The sequence below is a fragment of the Cygnus olor genome, chromosome 3, assembly GCF_009769625.2.
Source record: "Cygnus olor isolate bCygOlo1 chromosome 3, bCygOlo1.pri.v2, whole genome shotgun sequence".
Taxonomy (NCBI): domain Eukaryota; kingdom Metazoa; phylum Chordata; class Aves; order Anseriformes; family Anatidae; genus Cygnus; species Cygnus olor.
Window position 1 is genome coordinate 25,128,055 of NC_049171.1, and position 23,650 is coordinate 25,151,704.

Genomic DNA, 23,650 nt, shown 5'->3' on the forward strand with positions numbered 1-23,650 from the left:
TGATGCACAATGCAATTGCTCACCACCCGCTGACCGATGCCCAGCCTATCCCCGAGCAGTTGGCCTCCCCCCCCCGGCTAGCCACCCCTATATATTGTTCAGCATGACGTCAGATGGTATGGAATACCCCTTTGGCCAGTTTGGGTCAGCTGTCCTGGGTCTGTCCCCTCCCAGCTCCTGCTGCACCCCCAGCCTGCTCGCTGGCAGGACAGAGAGAGGCTGAAAAGTCCTTGGCTTGGTGTAAGCACTGCTCTGCAACAATTAAAACATCAGCGTGGCATCAACATTATTCTCATCCTAAATCCCAAACACAGTGCCATACCAACTACTAGGAGGGATAACAAATTCCTAGCTGAAACCAGGACACAGTTACAAAGAGGCAACACCCATCTGAGAAGGCAACAAATGGAAGGCTTATTTAAAAAAATAAAGTGCTGTTATTAAAAACTCAGTAGAAGATAAAAGACACTAGTCAGTCCATATTTCTTCAATAGTAACTTTATTCTGGGCAGGAGACTTGACACAGAAGAAAAGAAAACATTTGCAACAGTTTTGAACAAAAACACTGAAGGAACAAGAACCATTACTTCTTCATGATCGTATTCACATCAACAATTCCACCCTCTTCTTCCACAGAAGCTCAGAAACATTCTCCTCTCCTTCTGGAAGACCCTATTCACAACAACAGCCTTATTAGACACGGAAATACCACGGAATTGGTGGTGTGGGTTTTTTTTGGCTAACATCATGGCACTCACACAGACTTTTACGAAAACCTGGATTACAGAGGTGAATGATCCACTGTCAGGCTCCTTTATTTCCAACAGCCATTACACGCTATGCATAAGGCAGGGAAAAAGTAGACAGCAGAATTCGAGCAACATTTTGCACAAAGAAGCTGCTAAACGTTAAGACACAAAGTAGTAGACTACATATGATAAATTCTGATATGCTGCTTGCCCAGATTTCAGTGTAACAACCAGAGTAACGTCTTTCCCACCTGTGCTGCACAGTGAGAACACAGCATGATATGCTGCTCAGCCAAGTCAGTCCTAGCTCAGAAAGAACTTTCTCCAACATCTGTAGGAATCTGCTTGAGTAAAGGCTACAAGAGTGCTGCCAATATACTAATACTTCACAAGTTTTCCATCCAACTAAGTTAAAACTAGAAATCATTCTGAATGTCAAAGATTATTAGCTTTTTTCCCTCAAAAATAATGGCTTTTTTCTTTCAGGAGAGGGGGCGTTGTGCCAAAAAAAGTTTAATACTATTTTTCTAATACTTTTGCTGGGCTGACTAAAACCTGAATGCCATATTCAGGTTCACCGCTGCAGGGCTGGGCTGATAAAAGTTCAGAGATTACAGGCCAGGTCCAGATTCACCGTGTACCATGTTAAGCATGCTGAGTAGTCCCCACCGTTAGCGGGGAGAGACCCGTGCATATCCAGGGGGCTATGAAGTTCTCAGGCGAGCTGAGTTTCTCGAGAGTGATTCTCACTTACCTCTGGTTTAGAGAATCAGCTCATGCTTAGGCAGCAGTGGTTAGGTAGGATGAATCCAAGCCTCTGCAGCCCGTTCTTGTGACTTGTCTCCTGCTTCCATTAATAGGAATTATATGCATGAAACAGACTACTGAAATTGCTTACTTCGGTCTAAGGATACTTAGATCAGGTTCAGGGTATTTCCTCTTGAACTGATTATTCAGCGATAAAATAAATTAAATGATATCTAGACATAAATACAGGTATTTATTTCCAACAAGAGAAACAACTATCTTTCCAGTTCTAACACAAACATACGTATTTCCCTTTCCACTCAGCCAAGACGACGACAGTGTGTGCTCCAGAGTTGGAATGGCTGCTTTAGGTCACTGCTACGCGTTGGCATCACTGCTCTGGAAGCAGTTACGTATGGTTTGGAGTTAGTACTTGTTCGTAACAAGTAATTAGGGTAGCTGGACATGTCCGTGGCACATATAAGTCTTATATGTATACCTTTATAATGCACAGAGCCTTCTGCTCCTTTTTTGCCTTGTACTGTCTCATTGTGGACTGAGTTTGTTAAAGCAAACACTGTCCAGTGCCCCTCACGGTCCCCCGTAGCACTGAGCCAGCAGCCTACTCTAGGGTCCTGTTTCCTGAGTCCTGTATGTTCTCCATGGAAAGAACTGAAGACGCCAGTGCATTCCACCAGCCTCCAGTCCGCAGTGGGTGCCCCTTGTGGGTGCAGGCAGATCCCACAGGGAGGATCGCACTCACACACTAGCCCTTTGTTTCCTTCAGATGGCCAGATGCCGAGAACAGTACCTGCTCTGATCCCTTTAGGCTGGATCTAAGTCTCCCAAATTTAAGATCTGCCCGATCTGTTCATAAAATGAGTTCAGGTGAGGTTTCCCAGAGCTAAGCATTTCTATACACTTCTGCGGGAAGATGTGATTTCACAGCACACTTCAGCTTTGACGGCGCTTTTCCAAAGCGCAGCTATAAAAGACGTTCTCCCACAGCACTGTTTTATCTACAGGGCTAACCTTCTGTGGAAGGAGCTGCAGGAACACCCAAATGCTGACTGCGATCAAAACAAACCTTTTGCTGCTGGCTGAACTCTGGCACTCCTTTCCAGTGCAGAAATAACCCAGGCTATGGGGCTATTCTCCTTTGTCTATAACCTGCTCATTTGTGCTCTCCTATAAACCCAGTTAAATGGTTTCAGTGAATCAATCACAATTTTAGAATGTTTTTTTAGTACAATGAGGTAAGGTCCCAGTTTTTCCCAGTAGAGTCTGGGGGCCTAATTTACAGAACGGAGGACATACTCTTCACATTGCAGTGAAGACCTACTGAAAAGCAGAACGGAACCTTAAACTGATTCATTTCCCCCAGATTTATGTTTTTCCCAAAAGTGATTTAAAACAGTTATAAAAATTAAGTCAACGCAATAGATACTGCTTCCTTAAACTCTGCTGCTGGTATCTCACTAATACTTTGTTACTGTGAAACTAGCTTTGTAATTGTCAATACTGTCTTAAATCTGTCTTTGCATCTTATATTCCCAACAAAGACAAAAAAGCAGAATCTACTTTTTCTCCTTAGAAGTCATTAGGAAACATTTCGATGAATTTAACAGAGGTAGGTCCCCATTCTGTTTCATAGTGAACAACACCAAGAGGTAACTTTGAAACAGGACAAACAAGCATCAGAAAACAAATCTACTGAATACTCTTTACTAAAGAAGACTACCAAGATCTGGTAAAAGAAAAAGAATGGGACTAGAAAGCTGGACAGCAGTCCAACAAAAACCTTGTAAAGGTAAAAATAAATACAACAACAACAAAGCTTCCCACTGACTTCCAGCAGTCTCTCAGTGGATGCAAAGGAGAGTTTACACTGTTACGCATCCCTACTCATTGATGTCAATACAAAGCAAATGAGTGTACAACAACAGCATGGCATCAGGATGTGACACTGCTGAAATTATAAAGCCTCATTTAGCATATAAACTTCCAAAAATATCTAATGAATGCCCCTTCCTCACTACTCTTCCACTGGAGTATTGCACCACTTTGCTTTTTTTTTTTAAAACCCACTTTTATAAAATAGCTGAATCCAATAAAGGAAAAGTTAAATTTTAAAAAAGTTTTATATAAAAATTTATCATATAAAAATGCCAAGACCCCTCAACCATATATACAAAATGATTTTGTTATGAAAATAATTGGACCCAATTATATAATAAAACAATTTCATACAAAAAAAGTACAAGATTGCATCCAAATTAATACAAATAAAAGTTAAAAAAACACCTTCAAAAAGGTCTCAACCATAGAAGATCTGTTTCTTTTAAATTTACAGGTATACAAAACAATATAAAATTGTCTTGTGTTAGTCACCATTTCATGGGAAATATACACTGGTTTAGAAAGTTTTTCCACACGTCACCGGTTAGCACCGTACTTTGCAGACCAGTCAACGCGGCCGTGAATCGGCTGAGCTGGTGGCGGGAGAGGCATTAACCTTGGTGTGCTTTTTGATGGGGAATTGAATGAGGGCCGTCCAGGATGGGGTCTTACCGACTTCGGAGAAGCATAATCTAAGGGGCAAAAGAAAACACCGGGAGATAAAGGTTTGGTGAGTAGCTGTCCACATTGGAAAACAACTGGATGCAGGTCTAGAACATCACTTCTTGAAGAAACAAGCATTCTTTTTTTGAATAGAGTTTGCTGATGTGAAACACCAGTGGATCCAATCCCTAAACCCTTATCATACAAGGAGTATCTATGTCTTGGATTTGACAAGTGTGAATTCCGTGCCAGCTCTCACAGCAGACTCTAGGATCCACTGAAGTATGCTTACTGGCTAACAGCTGTGGATAAAAACACGTAATTCATACACCAAAAAATAAACCTTCTCCATATGAAGTTCAGGAAGACTATGAACTATTGTAAATATTTGACAGACTGGAACAAAGTAAAGCAAAGATATGTAATTCAGTGCTGCATGTATACAGCATAACTAAGCTAATGAGCAAGGGACCGAGACGATGTTGGCACTATACTTACTAGAAGATGGATCCGCAATTGGTGCTAACTGAACCCTCTGCCCAGCAGAGCCTACTTCCTTCTTCAGAAACGAAGGGATATAACCACTACTTAGACCACTTGATCCTATGGGACCTGAAAGAAATGGCAAGAAACATTGGAGGTCGATACAACAGATCTCCTTTACTACTACCTGCTGACAAATGTGTAAATTAATTGGCCATATTTGAGATCAAGGCTGATCATGGACTGATGGAAACAGGAACTTTGCTGAAGACAGAAATCCACAGATCCTCTATATGTCTGTGTTCAGGAGAGCGTCAGCAACAGACTGTATTAAAGACAAAAACAGGTACCAACCGCACTCCTGGTAAGGCTATTTCTGCTTTTCCCTGACATCCCAGCTTCAGAAATAGATTAGCACCTTTTTTCAAGGTTTCTCAAAACTTTCAAGATCCAACATTTCAGTTGGAATTACTTTGGCTTTCAGCAACCACTCTTGATTTCTAAGCTGGATACAGAGAGTCTGGCACCCTGACGCTACCCAAAGCTTCTACTGAAGCCAGCAAGAGTGCCATTTAATAAACTGTGACAAATTCATGTTCCAAATCTGGGAAGTCAGATACCAAACTTGTCCTTAACATGAGCAAGAACAGATTTGACTGACCCCTTTAGATAACCTTTAAGAACTGGAACAAGAATCAACAGAAAATTTCTCAATCTAACGTTTTCATAAGAACATACACAAAACAAGTACCACACTGCAGAACTGTAACATCACGTGAAAACATGAAGACAGGAGAGATTAGAGAGGGGAAAAAACAGGTACAATTTAGAAAGGTCAACATGTTTAAGTATATCTGGTAAAATCTAATGTTAAAATCTACAAAATAATTACTTCAAATCCAGTAATAGGGATTAAATACCTGAAATACCAAATGTCAAAAGATAGTTGAAGACAAAAAATTGAAGTGTTTTGCTTTTTGTCTTATTTTTTTAAAGCTACAGTTATTCCACTATTTTAAACAGCATCAATTAAAAGACATGATGATAGATGATAGATTATTATTCACATAACAAGAGTGGTGTGTATGGCTATTTCAATTTGGACCAGTCTTCTCCTTTGTGACAGTTACTTATGCAACAGCTAGGCTAAAATAACTCTGAAACCTGAAAATATGACTTACAAAAACTGGCAAAAAGAAATTAAAGGCTAGATGAAGTATTTCAGGTTGAACAGACCGAAGCTGTCCATCCTTCTACGCATGTTGTACTTCAAAACAGACTTTCAGGGATTCATTAGAAGAAACGACTATGGTTTAGTTTCATGTGATCTCCAAACCAAGGAGCACTGCTCATTACTGGACTTAAGAAGAACAGGCCCAGCAGCAAGTATCCTTGGAGATGACAACGTACTAGAAATGGTTGACCCCAATATACAGCTATTTGGAATTGTAGAGACATCTTACCTGAATTTATCCTGTTAATACTTCCCCCCAAACCTGAAGCTTTCCCAGGCAAACCAGAACTGGGCCAGGGATTAGATGGAACAGACTCTTTGCTCGAAGTGGAGACTAAGCTATTCCTTGTGTTTACTCCTATTGCAAAAACACAACAATTACCACACTGAAAATCTCTGATTACACAGGCTTGCATGCGTTCCATCTGATACGCAATCTTAGAGCAATTGTTTGGTTCCGTGAACATTCATGAGACAAGTTAAGGGCATTTTCTCTTTCAGTTTAGAAGATCAGTCATATCCTTCTTAGGGAACCAGGGAATAGCCTGGCACATTAACAGATATTTTCTAACACACTTAAAAGCATAAAAGAGCATGTGATAGGAGGGAGAAATGTCAATAATCCTATCCCTCTTCATGTAAGCAGGACTTAACTCAGTTGCTAGACTGATAAAATGTAGTTGGCATTATTGGCCAACTACATTAGCAAGAAAGCTCTTCCTCTCCTCGTTTTCTTTAAGTAATACCGCCCCCCCCTTCCACAAGTTCAAAGGATAAAGCCTAATGTATTTCATACCATTGTTGGAATTACAGGATGAAAAAGAAATAAGTATTTGATACTAACCAGGTAGATACCTAGAATGTCTCAGGTAGTGCTGCTTTGCTGCAGAAACTCGCAACGTGGGAGTGTCCTGCCGAGGGAAGGTAACGTGGGAAGGTGCACTGCTGCCAGAGCCAACAGCATCCGAAGGCTTCAGGTCCAAAATGCTTTCAAATCTATAACCCAAAAATTGCTACGCTTAGTCCAATACTTATAGCATATGCTTATCCACAGTTGGCCTTCTCTCCTCCATCCCATCTCCAGGAATCACTTCCTCACATTGTGTTTGCTACAGCATAAACACACAGACAACAGGGAATATTTTCAGCCTGAAACCATACAAGTGCCCCATAAATTCTGATCTACACTTCTAGCTCTCTTATAAATTGCTTTCTTGTTTTTTATACATCACCTAGTAAGTTTTTCTCTACTGTGTCTGATCCATGGAAAATGCAGCTTAGAGTCATGTGATACAGTTTGTGTGTGTGAAATATGTTGAAATGTTTCACACGGGAAACAGAAAATATACATTCAAAGATGAACTTGGAAAGACTTAAGCATTATTTTTAGAGTATGTATGTTTCTAGATCCACAGAAAGCATAAACAGCAACATTATGCAAAAAGTAAGAACAAATAGCACATGAACATAATAAAAAACAACTCACCTACAAAGAGTTTCATCATTCTGCCTCTTTTTGTTTTTCAGGTCAACTCTTGTGACAGAAGAGCCAAAATCAAGGTCTTCCAAATCATCCCAGTCTTCAGAACTCTTCACTGTTCTAGCAAGATGCCCCCATCTTCGCCTAGCTTTTGGTTTAAGTTCACCATTTATGTTCTCAGTTCCAGCAGATGTTTTCTATTACAATAATTGAAAAGAATAAAACCCCCACAGTTACACCACAAACCAGGTGATAGAACCAAAGCAGCTTTTCTTCCTATCTGAAAGGGCAAGAGTGATAGCAGAGCTGTAGCAGAAATCTAGTCTTTCTTTAAACATACTAAGAACACAATCTGCAGCCTGTAGATCTTATTACTTGTCTTCTCCATTTCATTCTATATTAAAATATCTTACATTGACAGAAGAATACATTTCTTGGGTCTCATTTCCAATTCTACTTATCTTTCACTGTACAACTTCTGAACAACTAGCTCATACTTGATTTTTATTCCTTAACCCCTCTTGGGAGTACAAAACCACATGTACATTTATGTTTCCACTAGCCTGTACCTGCACATTTATAGAACGTATTTTCCTTGTGGGACAGTGCAGAAACAAATTTACGTCTCCTCAGCTACCTAAGTGTATTTGTACATTTCAACCTTGAGCAAATCAGTACCCAGCCAGTACAGATTCTGCTTAAGACCAATTGCTTATCAGAAGTGTTCACGCTGCTTTAGTCATCTATCTTATGCATCCATTCTCCTTGTATAATCAGCATAAATGGCAGGTTCTTACTCTGAAAGAATCCGTCGTCTTCCATGGCCTGTACAGAAACCCAAAGGGTCGTCTTAGTTACGTAAACTGGATGACTTAAATGGACTAAGCTAACAGACCCCCAACGTAATTCAATACCATTTAGCTTAATAGTTTTATTCCTGGCATCAATCACATTAATATGCTCACCCCTGTACATCATTTTACTCGTGTAAAATCATCCTTTATAACAAAGGGAAGCGTAAAATGCTTTAAAATAAGAAATCAATTTGCTTGTTTTATAGCAATTGGATTTAGATTTCAACAGACTAACTTCCAGTTTACAGCAGAAAGTCGTAACTGTTCTTTATTTACATCACCTGTACTTTTTGTACAGTACGAGAACCTCATGCAAGAGAGCAAGAAAAAAATAAAACAGTTAAGGAAAATCCATGTGCTAGATGGACCTTTACCTGCTGAGGAACCTTATTGTGAATTGCAGGAAGAAGAACCTGGCTAGACTTGTCTTCCTGTAAATAGTTACTGTGATCAGTCCCGGAGTTGTCTGTCTTATACGGATAGACCAAATGATGAGAAGCCTGGCTTTGTTGAAATGGTCGTGAAGAAATACGTGCATGGGATTTTGAAGGAGGTTGTGGTGGAGGGACAGGCTTAATATGCAGAGATGATTTGTCCTGGAGTTCCTTTTGTTTCGCCAGGTCCTGAACACCCAAGGCATGCCCAACCTGGAAGTATGGATATCGGAGTGCCTAAAACATAATGAAGAGGTTAGGATCCAACTTAGGAAACCAACATTTCTAACTTACCCTAGCCCTAAGAGGACAGTACAAATTTTATTTCCCCTTTTTCTGGGGTAGAAAACAGTAGAAGGTGCGTCTCTCAACACCAGATCCTAGTTAGCACAATCCACCTCAGAATAATGCTGCAACAGTAAAAAAATTCTCAACAGATATCAAGTAATCAGATCATCTGTGAATCTCCACAAAAGGAAAAGGTTCTGCAGAATGGTAAATACTTAAGCAGGAGCGTGTAATCTAGGGGCATGTTCCACTGTTCTCTGTCTCTGTGCATGTGAACATTCCTATGTGGAAAGGCACGAGCAACTGTCATCACAGATTCATCCATCAAGACTTGAATGACCCCACAGACATTCCATCTCTTCCATTCTCCAGTGAAACGGACGCATCCCTCACAAAAATTAGCATTTCTCTTTCTTGGAAGATATGTTGGTAAAATATCTTTATCCTGCCTTACAAGTAATTAAGGAGTTGTCAGTAAAGGCAATTCATCTCTGCCCACCTTGCTGTTTCAGGTATACTCATTTTCTCTCCCTAAAGACCTTTCACTGTAAAAACCTACTAAAAGTTGAGATTCCTCATCGTATTTGTACCTATTGCAAAACAGGTGCTAAGAACTATTTGTTAATGGCTCTTAATACCAAGTTATACTCGGTGTTTTTGCTTTTCATTACCTCTGTGGTTTCTTGATCTATTTTGCTTTTTAACTGCTTTAATTAACTTTAAAGCTTTTTATTAGAATTTGTACTGACGGTCTGATATCGTAGAGGTTCAACTACAATCCTACTGAAGTCAAATCAGATTTGAACCCAGAATAATATCTGTTTTTCAAAAGGTGCCCTGCGTATTTCATTAGTTGAGCATTATCACTACAGCACTGTTATCTAAAAACCACTGGCTACCACCACCAACAGCACTGCTGTACATGTGATACCTGGACTATGGTTATATATGACATGTTGGGACATATCTACAGTGCGATCAAGCCCAGACTGTCCTTCAAACTGCTTTGCATAAGCTAGCTTTATCTAAACAACAGTGGTCTGGATGGATTGGGTAACAGTGAGGTGAGCTGAAAGCTGGCTGAATGGCTAGGCCCAGGGGGTGGTGATCGGTGGAACAAAGTCTGGTTGGAAAGCAGTAGCTGTCAGTGCACTCCAGGGGTCACTGATCCGGGAGGAGTGGCCGATACACCACAGAGTTGTGCTACAACAAGAGGGACCTTGACGTGCTGGAGAAGTGTTCTGACAGGAACCTCATGAAGTTCAGCAAGGGGAACTGCCAAGAGCTGCACCTGGGGAGAAAATGAGCCCAAGCACCAGTATGTGCTAGGGCTCACCCAGCTGGAAAGCAGCTTGGGGTCCTGGAAAGGATCTGGGGGTCCTGGTGGACACCAAGTTGAACGTGAGCCAGCAATGGGCTCCTACTGCAAAGGCGGACAACAATGTCTTGGGCTGCACTAGAAGAAGTGTTACCAGCAGGTTGAGGGAATGATCCTTCCCCTCTACTCAGCACTGGTGAGGCCACACCAGGAGTTCTGTGTCTGGTTCTGGGCTCCCCAGTATAAGAGAAAGACCAACAAAGGGCCACAAAGACGAGTAAGGGACTGGAGCACCACATATACTCAGAAAGGCTGAGACACCTGGGACTGTTCCGCCCGAAGAAGAGAAGGCTCGGGGAATCTTATCAATGCCTACAAATACCCAAAAGGAGGGTGAAATGAGGATGGAGCCAGGCTCCCTTCAGTGGTGCCCAGCGACAGGACAATAGGCTATGGACACAAACTAGAGGACAAGAGCTCCCATCTGAACATTGGCAAAAACTTCTCTACTGTGAGGGTGACCAAGCACTGGCACAGAGAGGCTGGATGAGTCTCCATCCTTGGAGATGCACAAAAGCTGTCTGGACATGGTGCTGGGCACCCTGCTGTAGGTGTCCCTGCTTGACCAGGGGGATTGGACCAGATGTCCTCCAGAGGTCCCTGCTATCCTCAACCACTCTGTGATTCTGTGACACATCTCAACAGCAACGAAAGCAAGTACAGCACCATACTATATGCCCCAGCATCCAGACATCCTACCTTCAATCTGCTGTAATTCACAGCAACTAGGTTATACTTAATTCAGGTGGACATACACTGCAGTCACACATTATATCGAGGACACACCCCATGCAGTTGATGCTGCATGCAACAAATTAATTACTCCCTTTTAATTACTCCCCTTTGTCTTGGAAATCGTTCTTGGCTTATGTTCTTTTCCCATCCAAGAACTGAATCCCTGAGCAACTGTTAAATGACTGCCTACAAAAAGTGACTTGCGATAATGGAAAGAAGAGTCACATATGGAGATGAGAAAAAGAAAACAAAACCAAACCTGGCTAGCTGTTGGCCGCTTTTTGGGGTCCCACTGCAGCATGTCTCTCATAAGCTGCACTGCTTCGCTGCTAGCGTTAGGTATGAGGGTTTTCAGGTTGTTAGGTACACACTGAGGCCAGCGAAAATTCATGGAGGATGAAAGTTGGTAGCCTTCAGGCCAGTCATTCTGGAAGAATGAGATTTCCAAACACAAAGTAAGTTCAGGTGTAAAATACCATAGTGCCTAAATACACTAGCATATATTCTCCAGTCAGTAAAAGACTACATCCAGCTATTCTAGAAAGTTTCAAGGATTTCACTAGAAAGTTTCAACTCAAAACTCCAGTGGGAGGTATGTCTTGTTTTATATCTGATCACGACAAAGGCATAAATGTGTGCAAGAGAGGAGTTCTGCCATGATTCCAATTTTTATCCTCTTAAGGCTTAGCTTTATATGCAATATGCAAAAGATAAGGAAATTTCAATGTCAAAATAAATCAGTCTGATGACTTTGTTTGCTGTTCAGGGCTCTATTTCTCCCCCTCTACACTTCAGTTTTTATAGTATAATACTTATATATACATACATAATACTTATGTAGAAAGCATAAAGTAAAGCTAAATTGATTATTATTAATTGTAGAATACCTCTACTATTATTGCAGTGTGGAATGTCACTGTACCCACCTTCTTTGGTGTCCCCAACACCTGGCAAATTTTGAATATAGTATCAATTTCACTGGCACCTGGGAAGAGAGGCCTCAGCGTGTAAACTTCTGCCATTATACAACCAACAGCCCAAATATCTATTGGAGAACTATAGCTGGTGGATCTCAGTAGGACTTCAGGAGCCCTGTACCTGTAAGAGAGAGGGGAAAAAAACAGAGAAACAAATCCTAACAATCAACACAATGGAAACACAGTCATACACAAAACCATTCTGCTACTCTTTTTTGTTAATAGCTCCTTAAAAGCTCCTATCTTTTAAGACTTTTTTTTTTCCCCTAGAAAAAAGATTTAAAACCTATATATAAGCTCTTGTAAATTCTCTTATGCTTTCCTGACATGCAGCATTCCTAGCATGTACCACCTGTGTTATCAGGTCCCTCTCAGTTCGTGTACTGGTGTCATCTGTAAACTGCCTTGCACTAATTGAAGCTTTTTGAATTATGCCAAAATTAATTAAAAGTTTCACAAAGAGGAGGAATCAAAAGTGGCATTATATTCCGCTCTGATTTTACACTATTTATTTAAAGGCTTGATTATAAGACCTGCAGATTCACGCAGTATAAACAAATACTTGCACTTACCATCTCGTGGATACGTAATCGGTGTAAGGAGGTCTAGATCGGATTTCTCGGGCTAAGCCAAAGTCTGCTATTTTCACAAGTTCTGGTCCCATGCACAGGAGGTTTTCAGGTTTCAAGTCTCTGTGAAAGAACCCTAAAATTCAAATGAAATATTGATGTGCACTGTGATGCCACACCCAGCTGTTCCTTTTATTTACCACCTGGATTGTTTTGATTTAAGTCTTATTGCTGAAGCTTGAATAGCTGAACACAGAGTCTGATATGGTCAGTAGAGCTAGTCTGTATAATGCTTGTTCACTCAGACTCTGAAGAACAGGATAAACAAATCAACTATTTTATAATAATTCAGACCATTTAGTCAGGTAGCTATCTTTCAAGTGTCGCTTCCTTAAAATGAAAAACAAACAAACAAACTAACACCATTTAATATTAGTTTTATCCTAATTAGATTAGAAATTGTGCAATGAAACCAACGAAAATGTTTACCTAAAAGATATTTCAAACAATAGAAATTAAAATGTAAGGTGTTTTTTCTGTACTTTGAAGCTTTTTTTTTCTTTTTTTTTTTAATCTGAGAACTTAACTCTGCAAGCACTGAGTTACTTGTCACCCTATCAGACAGCAGTTCTGAGTATATTTTATTTTTTGAGATTTTTGGGTATTCTGGTAGGTTGTGATCCATCTGACAATCTGTAAAAAAAAATGGTGGTTTAGATTTTTTTTTTTTTAAGAAGTAAAACATGGTGATGAAGGTATCTTAACGATTAAGATTTTTTTTGAGTGAGAGTAGGATTTTTTATTATTATCATCAGTTAAGCAGGTCTCGTCACTACTGGCTAATACATCAGCTTTAGCTTTTACTGTCATTCTAAAAATTAAGTGTAAAGCTGCACAATGAAAGCTGTTTGTTACTCAGACTTTACTAAGTGTATCTTACAGAGAATGTGCATTTTATACAGACACCTGTGTGTACCTTGGGAATAAAGAAGGGAATAACATATCCTTTATTCTCAATCTCAGAAGACCTCTAAGTCTACCAAGAATATGGCCATTAACATCAGACGAGTTTTACAGGTGGCCAGTTGCCAGTTTGAGAACGTAGAAATCTACAGAAAAGAAATGAAGCAAACCTCCAAACTGAAACATCAGGCAGCTATAAAACACGGATGCCTGCCTTCTATTTTCAGTAACCTGAATCTCTAGTTTAGTGCCATTCTTTTGACCAATTCCTCTAATAAAGTTATTATTACTCATTAAAACAAACAAACAAAAACCTTACACAGACACTATCTTGCTCTAATTCAAAATGTTTAGAGCTAAAACACAGCTTACCATGTTTATGGATAAATGCAAGTCCTTGCAGGATCTGATACATAATATTCCTAACTGTAGACTCAGGAAACAGTTTGTTTCTGTAGGACAAAAAAAAAAAAAGAGGAAATAGACATTAACGATTAAGTTCACACATTAGCTTATGCTGTCTTTATGAACCAAAGGTAAAAGGTAAAAATGACAATAAAACTACTAGACATATTTTTTAAGCACTTTTGGGTAGTTTATTGCTCCAAGAAAACGTGCTCAGTATTTGTAGAACAGCCATATTATTTTATGTTAAGATTATATGGCACAGTGAATTAAAAAAAAATAAATTGGCCAAACAAACTTTAACATGAACAGGTTATCAAGCACATTCCTCAAGACAACAAGGGTTCACGTTAATTCAGTAATTCTTCCAGCCTCTCCTCTAAAGCATATACAAATCATACTTTTCAATTTCCCTTGCTCTTATCTAACAGCTGATGTGCTACTTCTTTCCCTTCTGTTATCTGAAGAAAGAAGTCTAATCTCCTACCGGTGAAAACAAGAGGCGCTTCTCATAAGATTTAGATGAGATCAGCCATAGGAGGCTTTTTAATGATGGTCCCTCTTACCGAGAGAAGATTAAACAACCATGGACCAGCTGCCTCTGCACGTGCCAAAACACAGTTGAGATGGTCTGGGGGCAGGGAATGACCAAAAAAATAAAAATAAAAATAAACTTAAACAGAAAGTCCCTAATAGGGAATGAAGAAGGCAACCTGGGCCTTATTCAATTCCTGAGCTTGCTTCCTCAAAAAAACAGATCACCACATATTTTGAAAGTGAAATCACCTATTACAGTCAGCTGTTCATAACTTCTTGCTTATTTTTTAAATTACAACAGAAAAAGAACCAAATTTCCTCTACAGTCTCTTCAAGCAAGGCTGGCAATTTTAACTAAGACTTCAGGAAATAAACCACATTCTTAAAGGTCTGATTTATGCGATGCCTAACCAGTCTGAGGCCCAGGTAAACTGCAGAGAATATGATGTGCTGCATACCTTTACAGACATTTGCCCTTTTTGTTTTCATAAGGAGGTAGAATATATTAAGCATTTCTAAGAATGTTATCATAATTCCTAGCGATAATTGGTTTGTTAGACACTAGAATTATTTTCTCAAGGTTCATTATTCCATTTAATTAAAAAATCAGCATCTACATACATATGCACAATTTAGTGAAAGTTGTTCTATGCCTGTGCATGCATAGTAAGTATTTCTATTCTTAAAAAGGTATTTTATGAAGTATTTATGCAGCATTCACAGAGATGTAACAGTAATCTTACTTGGCTAAATGGAGTAAGATCACTATCTTCTCACAGGCTGATTCTACAGTCCATAGAGAGAAAACGACTTCTTCAGAATTTCGAAGTAGGGACCTATTTTACCCCAGCTTATCCTCTGGAGGATCCTATCGTGGTCCAAAGGCTAAAATTAAGACTTCGTTAATGCTCCAGCAAATATCAAAGAGGTAGAATTTGCTGAGAAGACTGACAGATAAAATAGGTATTCTCTGGACATGTCAGATCAAATTTCAAGAAAAACAGTCAAAAAATTCCTAGAAGCAATCCCCAGTTTGACCTCTCATGATTACTACATCAACCACTTTTTATTTATTTATTTGAGGAAGCCCTATCAGAAGGGGTGGTAATATCTGCCTCTAATAGAAAAAGTGTTGCCAGTTGGAGTACTTCCCTAGAAATAAAAAGTTCTGTATTTAATGCCTTCTCAGCCTGAGGGATGTTAGAAATTCACCGTTCCTAACTCTCAGAAGAGTGCCCTACTCATCTGTCAGGCTAATCTGAGAAGAGACACTGGGAACTCTCATTAAACTGTTTGTAATATGCTCAAAGGTGAAAGCCACGGCTCCTGCTGTAACACAAGTTTAAACCACAGTGATCGAAGCCTAAGCAAATGATCCAAAGTCCTTTGAAAAGTAACAGGGGTGTTAAAAGTAAGCAGAACGAGCACATTACACAGTTGGGAGTGGGCGATGCTGTTACGTACCTTTCTTTCATTAACTGATAAAGATTTTCCTTCATGTATTCAAACACAAAATACAGGTGATCATTTTCCCTGATAACTTCTTTCAGCTTTACTACATTGGCATGGTTTAGTTTCTTCAACGACTAGAAGTAGAAAATGCAAACAGGATTTTAAAAGGGTCTTACTCTAACAGGAAGAAAAAGACTGTTTCACTGATGCAGAAAAACTTGGCTTCAAAACTTTAGTATTTTAAACAATCAGATGGCTCTGAGAATAAAGACCAGATTTGCAAATATTAGCTGCTACATAAACCCTGGAAATTCTTGTCGGTTCTTCATCTTTCCTTCTTTTTACATTTTCTACTCTACATTCATTCTTGTTGTAGCAACACAATTGTACTGCAAGAAAAGTGACCTAGGTTTTCATATGCAACAGTAACAGCAAAGCCTAGAAATTAAGGGAGAGCCCTAAAACATTTTCTTTAAAGGTTTGGTAATGTCTGAATTTCATGCTATGTCTCCAAACCAATTATCCAGAAAAAAACAACTGCATGTACAAAGGTTACTGCTGAGCGAAAGGCGTGTGTTCTCAAGCTCTGCAAAACACACTGATCAGCTCCAGGTTTTGTGATATGAAAGCTGTCCCACTCACTCACCCGCCACCCACTGAAAGGAAGCAGCAGCTCCATACAACCAAATGATTATTTCTTTTTTGGTAAGGCTACAGAATTTTGAAAAGACTACAGACACCCTGTTCAAATGCAAAGCCAGGAAAGAGAACTGTAAGGACACATTCCACAGCAAATTCTGGGGAGACTTTCTGATGAAAGGGGTGGAGAGAATTTGGTGTTAGTCAAAAACGTAACGGGGTTCTTTGATGTTTAAGTCAGCCATTGAATGAAGCAAGTACCTTAACTTCTCGAAGGTTCATGCATTCCTCCCAGGAATAAAACTTTCTCTTCATTCTACAACAGTAGAAGGAAAAATAATTAGTATGTGGTCAACATCAGCTACAATCTTAGATCCACATGTCTCATTACAGCTTAACAATTCAGTCTCTTCATCTAAATGTAAGGTATTATCTCCTTTGTCAAAGAACTTTACATCTCTAGACAAAGTATGCTCTAGTACAATTTAAGAACATTACTCTTATACAGGATTGCCTTATTTCGCATATGCATCTTTCTGCAAAGATGTTAGACCTTTCAACACATCAGGGCATGCTATTTTTCTTTCATGTATACAGTGTGATGGAGCAGAGTCCAGCTGTAAGAAGAACAAGGGCAACAACAGTTATGACCGAGTCAGACTAAGTTTTGGAACAAATCTACTGAAAACCAAGTTAAATCACATTACTGGGTCTCCAATTTCATCATATTCTACCTGCTCCTCTGCTCTATATTTTGATTTCTTTGTAATTTTTATACATTTCCCCTACAAATTTTATTTCTTCATTCTACAGTGTCCGCTACTCCTTTGCTAGTTTCATCTATCAAGCCAATTGCTTTTCAAATTTTGCCTTGCCTTTCAAGCTTACATGCAACTCTGCTTCAAGAGGAAGAAACTGTGTGGCAGATCTTTTCTATCCTAATCCAGGATATAACTGTACAAAGCAGATTTTAATAATAAATCACTACCTATTACTATAGCAATTTTCCAGTTTGGAATCAGTGCTTAGAAAACTTTAAGTATACTGACATGGCGTTCATTTCTTGAAGGCTTTTACATTTTTTGTTTGCTTAAGCAGCGTTTATGCAGTTACTGTCTTGTTCTTTCAGCCACCAGTCCACTTCTGTTCTTAATAATGGGTTGGCATTAGCACGTAAGCAAACAGTTCTATCTTTTGGTTTGTTCTGAACCTTTTGAGTTTCCACCATGTTGCAAAATGAAAATCAGAAGTGTTTCTGACGAGGTTTGGTACAGGAAAAACATCCTCAGCACAGAGAACTTGTAAAGTTGCTAAAGCCAGCTACTGACTATTCATACAAAACGACATTGTAGTGAAAGCTCCTTTGACAAGCATGTCTCTGGGTCACGGCTGGTATTTCAGAAAAGTATTTCATTGCAATGTAATGTCTCTTACCACAACCAGGACAAATAAGTCATTTACGAACTGAGGTCATTGCTCAGTGGCAGACAAGGAATATAAAAATCAAGTGGGCTTCTCAAGGAATTTTAAGAAGAACTTGAGCTGAAATGACCAGTACATAACAGAATATAAAGTTACAGCCAATTACACTGCAGTATTAACATGAGACTGGAAATCAGACCATGAAACGTATGCTCCATGTAAGCAGCAGGGAAGGGGCTGCAGATTCCCAAACAGCACTGCAGAATACTCTACCTAATATACATAGTACATGTTTGACAGCATGCAGTAGCTGAGCACTATTATAGTACGCCTACGTGTCTCATCCTCTCGTGCTTCTTCTGGGGCTTTGGAGGATACAACGGACTTGTACTGAAGCAGCAGGCAGGGCTCAAGCAAGCACACGTGCTGTGTGGAACCTGAAGTGCTTAAACCAGCACGAGCAGGTGATGCAGATCACGGAATGGAGAAATCCAGACCATGCACCATTAGGTAACACACGAAAATACTTACTTTTTAATGGCTATTAGCTCCCCAGATTCAATGCTTCTCCCTAGGAGGACAGAGCCGTAGGTCCCATCACCAAGCTGTCTGATAGTTGTGTACCTATTCATGATGAGGATACTTTAACTGCAAGCGCATTTCAGTCCTTAGTGTTTCTTGTGTTTCTCCTCCGAGTGTAACCAGTTCTTTCTGTGGCAGCATAAATACAGAGCACTCAGGACAGTGTGAACAGTTGCAGGAATCATGTTTTCAAGACTTAGCCTTTGGTCTGAAAGCACAGAACATAATCCACTTGATTTCTGTACCCTTCTGAGATCGCTCGTTTGCAGACTCCGTTCTCCGCAGAGAAACAGTCCCTGTAAGCTATAAACAAACACTTGTCTTGGTTTCCCAGCGAGAAGCAGTCAGCCTTTACCTGGAGGTAACTGGGTGTGTTCCCCAAGTACTCTCTCACATACAGCTAGAAGCACTTCACAGCAAGGTTGCAGCCAACCCTACTGGCACGTACTGTTACTGAAAGCACAGGATGAAGTCTCATAGTTTGTATTTTGAAATATTATACTCATGTCAGGTAAGGCCAAATGCATTCCTGCACAGTAGCCCTCAGCATCAGTCAGTCTCTGGTAGTGGATACATCAGATTATCTATCAGACCGTTTGTCCTGACGCTGCTCACATGAAAACCAGAATGTTAGACAATAAAGCAAGAAAGTTCTTACTCCCTCGTTTAATTGCTGCTGATATTTTCTAAAATTTATATTACTTTAGGATAAATGGGATCTATTCTATGTAAGTTAATCACACATTTGGAATAAAACAGAGTTCCCCTGCAATTAGGGTCTGGTCCCTGCTTTCTTTTTTGTCCAGCTCTCAGACGACAGCAACATTCCTGGCTCGTGACTTTTGCCTTCTGTAACCTCCATTTCAGCAAGACTTGCACATTTTTTGTGGCTTCCTTAACTCTCTCCTCCATCTTGCCTTACTTCACAAGCCAAATGATGGTTTTAAAAATAATGGGACTATATTGTCTAAACGTTCTAACTGCCATCAGTGCAAAGTCACAACTCTGTATACGCACGATGTCGTGAAGATTCTTTGTTTTCATCTTCTAGGCCTATCAATCCCATTAATACTGGTACAAACAAACAAAAATTAGGAAATACAATGACAACACACTTTTTGACAATCCTATACATCACGTATGAAAAAGAAACAGCCTGCCTCTGCCTACCTTAGACACCAGGAAGCGTGTAAAACTGGCAAGAGGAACTGCCCTCTGGCAGTACCAGCTTCTCCCCACACACTCCCTCAAGGAACCATGGCTGAGCAGTTTATGTCGGAGACCTAATCCCATTTTTGTACTGCTTGCCGAGGAACACAGAGCCTGACTGAATGGCACTTTGGGGTACCAGTTTCTTTTCGTGCTTTTCCAGCACAGAATAAAGCTATGTTTAGGCAACGCTCAGCATCCAGGTTAAAAAGCTTTGCTTACTCCAGCTGGTCAGTGACTGGACGGTAACTCAAAAGTCCTTGCTCCCAGGCATTTGTTCAGATCCTTAGTGCAAATCTCAAACAGCAATAAAGCTTTGAATGGTATCCCAGTCTGAAAATGTAATGCTGGTTAATATCCAGACAGATCATTTTATACAGTAACTTTGAACTAAAACAGATGAGATTTGTGGATTTTTCAGCACATAACTCCCCTCGTGAAAGGGTTCTGAAGTTGTAATCGTAACAGATGCGATGCCTCGCACTTCATGGACTGTTAAGCTCCCCCGACTCACCATCCACACGTCCCTTTCCTGGGGACTGTGACTACGGACTGGAAGAGCACCTTTGCCTTATGCTTGACAATCACAGCTAACCAAAACTACTGGTATCACGGGACGCTGCGAGCAATAACCTGCAATGGCTGTCATCAATGGCTACCGTTTGTTTGCTGCCTCTTGAATAGGCGAAGTGGTGAACATAACTGCCTTTTCCTCACTGGGGATACGAATTCAAGCCCCTCTGCTTTTAACAGCCACCGATTTTCATAGAACTTGAAAGAAATTATCTTTCAAATTCCAGCTCTGCTGTTGAACGTGACCAGAACAAACAAATTAATTGAAATGCTGCTGGCGCATACAAGGGAGGCAACGAACCTGTAGAGAAAAAAACTGTCTGAAAGTCAAGATTTAAATGAGGAATGCTTGTTAAAAAACATGCTAGGATGCACAGAAGTTAGCACGGCTCCTATGAAAGCCCAAATCCACCTGTATGAAAATCCTCTAGGCAAAAGCTTAATAGTGTTTTTTTGGTTAATTTTATCAGTATCGTTTATTGTTGAGCTTATTAGTGAAACTGGTTTAAAAAAAACTATTTTCCTTTGCAAGATTTACATTCTGTCCTTATCACCTTCTGCTCTCACCTTAAACTACCAGAATGATCTAAACCTTAGCCTTAAAACTTCACAGAAGTGGAGTCCCGCTGAAAAAAGCACACAGGTCTTTGACGAGCAGTTTGTAGAGCTCTGACACGTACAAACTATGTCGATGCGCAAGCTCTGTATTCTAGCCTAGGTCTGCAATCCAGACAGATTCACAGTGTTTGAGGATGTAAATACAAACTGCAAAATCTTGGAGTGGAAGACAGCTTCACTAACTCAATGTCAAGAAGCCTTTGCCCATCTGGATACAGCAGAGCTACCACAGCAGTTCCACACACTCTAGCTACCGGGTTTGAAGCGCAGCAGTTCTGGGAACTGAAAGCGAAACTGGCTCCCTTTTCCTGCCCCAGCTGGGAGACGCCACCAGCAAACAGGCAGCAAGTGGCTTTCCAGATTTGTTCTGCGCGTTGGCAATAATCTAGAGGCGCTACCGGCAGCGCACATAAAGAAAGGTGTGGTTTAAAGACCTAGGCTTAAAACCATGCAGTCCCTCTGACTACTGCTTATATTTCTTATCAACGGTGATGAGGTTCCCCATTAGAGGGAAAACTATGCATAAGTGATGGGGAAGACTCCATCAGCAACAAGGGGGCCCAGGAGGCTTTACAAAGCCATCATGACACAAGTCACAGGCTCCACATGCCTCCTCTGCCTTGCAGCCCCGATGCAAAGGAGCAGGGGCCGCTCCATCCTGGTGCTCAAACAGAAGTGAGGAGTGCTCTGCAGCTGCAGCTCGCCCTGCCGGGCACTCACCCACCCACCTCATGCCATACTCACCGGTGGGCGGCTTTGCCTCCTTCCACAGGGGAAAAAAAAAAGCCCCACACCAGCGGAGAGAGGCCCCTAAAGGCTGGCTGTGCTTGGGCCATTGGCCTGGGGGTAACGCCTGGTAGCAACGGCTGTGCTAGGCCAGCGCCATTCCCCTCACGGGCAGGAGACAGGGAGTGAGGGAGAGCAGACAGCCAGCAGGGCTGGGGGCATCCATGGCCCCCAGGCACCGGGAAGGTTCCCGGCTGTGCCCGAAAGAGGGAGGGCACTGAGGGGGGAGAAGGCTGGCTGCAAGCCCCGGCTGGCAGCCTGAGCAGGGATTAGGGCCCAGCTGGATTTTAGTATAATTACACGAAGATAATCCCTGGGGGACTGGCCTCACTGCCATCTCCGAGATGAGTTTAAATAGCAAAACAGTATGGCCACGCAGAACTGCGGAACTGCTAGCAAACAGCAGGAAGAGAGCTGCTTTCCCGTTACCGCTCAGGCATCCACAGCGCTGTCCCCCAGCTGTAGTCTTCCTGCTACTGTGCAGAAGGCCTGATCCTGCCCTTCCTGAGCACCGGAGGCTCCTGCTGACTCTAGCGGGGTCACAGGGACGGAGGAGGAGGCACACAAGGGAAACAAAGAACAAAAAAAATTGGCCTCAAGCGACTGACTGCCAGACCCAACTGTAACAATAATTCTGTCCTACCTGCTTTTCACACGCCTTCACTTCGGTTTTAAAAGTACATCACAAAGTTATTTCCCTGGGGCTTGGGGTTTACAAAACAAAGTGAGCTGGGCTTGGAACTCAGGAGCATGGCACACGCAGCTCCTCCCCTGGGTACTATGTTGTGCAGGGAATCCTACAGCGAAGTGCACTCATTTAAAAGGAGGTTTGTTTAAAAAGCCTGACAGGTCTGGATGCCCAGACCGCGCATCTAAATAGAGGCTGATCTTCAGAGCAGTTACATTGCTTACATTAAAATAATATTTCAAGAGAACAGAAAAGAGTTAAATCTCCTTCTATAGGCATGCATGACTCTCAGTGAAGCCAGCTGGAGCTGGGTGTACTTATTCAAAAGAGATTTGTGCTTTAAGTCATCCCTATTACATCTTACAAGCATAAACGTGTACTTGTGTCCAACCCCATGACAGAGCACCCTGTTTTTCTGTTGTTAGAAGCAGGCTTCCCTCACTCCCCGATGAACAGACACACCCAGGCAAGAGAAAAGCCTGACAGCTCTGCCTCCAAGCCCAAACTACAAGCCCCGTTACAGACAACCCGTTGCAGCATCTGAAAACCTCAGCCGCTCTGCTACAACCTCAACCCCTCGCCCTCGTTGCTCGAGACCACGAACTCCACAGGCGTGCCTGCAGCCAGCCCCATTACTTCTCCCTCTCCTCCCCACGGGTTTAGTGGGTGAAGGGCTGGTTTGAAAGCTGTGCCACCTCCCTTACACTCCCTCTGGTGACTCTCCCCGTTGCCTGCCAGCACTGCCCAGGCCTGAGCTCTCACCTGCCTGCCCACTACAGACACACATTCCTCACGGCTGTAGGCATGGATAAGGGTTAACAGCTCACGTGTAAAGACACACAGACGGTATTTTCCTGAAGAAAAAAAAAAAAAAAAACAACAAAGACTGTTATGCAGATTTAAAACCCAATTTCCACCCAATTTTGGAGAACCTGACCGAACACGCCACGTACAAACACAACACCCCTCGCAATAAAACCTTCTCACTGAGGCGGGCGGGCGAGGACACGGCACGATGAGACGCGCACGGCTTGAACACCACCACCGCGACCCCTCCCCTTCGTTAGCCAGCTGCTAATTAGCCCGGCCCACTCACCCATCGCCCAGAAAGGGCCTCCAGAAAGGGCCTCCAGAAAGGGCCTCCAGAAAGGGCAGGGCCCCCCCGTGCCGGCGGCAGCAGCAGCAGCAGCACCGCGCTGGGCCGCGGCGGCCTCGGGCGGGAGCCGGGCCCGGCCCCAGGCCCGGGCCGCTCGCCGAGAAAATGGCGCCGCCCAGCGGGGACAAAG

The 23,650-nt window shown here is 41.6% G+C and overlaps 1 protein-coding gene across 14 annotated transcripts; it reads right to left on the bottom strand.

Moving 5' to 3' along the window:
* Window positions 1-482: 482 nt before the first annotated feature.
* CILK1 (ciliogenesis associated kinase 1) lies at window positions 483-23,640 on the bottom strand. Of its 14 annotated transcripts, none has more exons than XM_040553941.1 (16): window positions 23,461-23,622; window positions 23,127-23,218; window positions 22,106-22,206; window positions 18,440-18,619; window positions 16,748-16,802; window positions 15,860-15,981; window positions 13,826-13,905; window positions 12,494-12,626; window positions 11,871-12,042; window positions 11,204-11,371; window positions 8,484-8,780; window positions 7,262-7,452; window positions 6,620-6,771; window positions 6,005-6,133; window positions 4,557-4,670; window positions 483-4,087 (listed from the first exon to the last, which is right to left on the bottom strand). In XM_040553941.1, exons 4-16 carry the CDS (start codon window positions 18,538-18,540, stop codon window positions 3,933-3,935), a joined length of 1,869 nt encoding a protein of 622 aa, XP_040409875.1. In that variant the 5' UTR covers window positions 18,541-18,619; window positions 22,106-22,206; window positions 23,127-23,218; window positions 23,461-23,622; the 3' UTR covers window positions 483-3,932. The 14 variants fall into 14 exon arrangements, with proteins under 14 accessions (XP_040409875.1, XP_040409876.1, XP_040409867.1 ...); XM_040553942.1 differs by having other exon boundaries at window positions 18,440-18,625; XM_040553933.1 differs by having other exon boundaries at window positions 18,440-18,698.
* Between the last annotated feature and the right edge of the window lie 10 nt (window positions 23,641-23,650).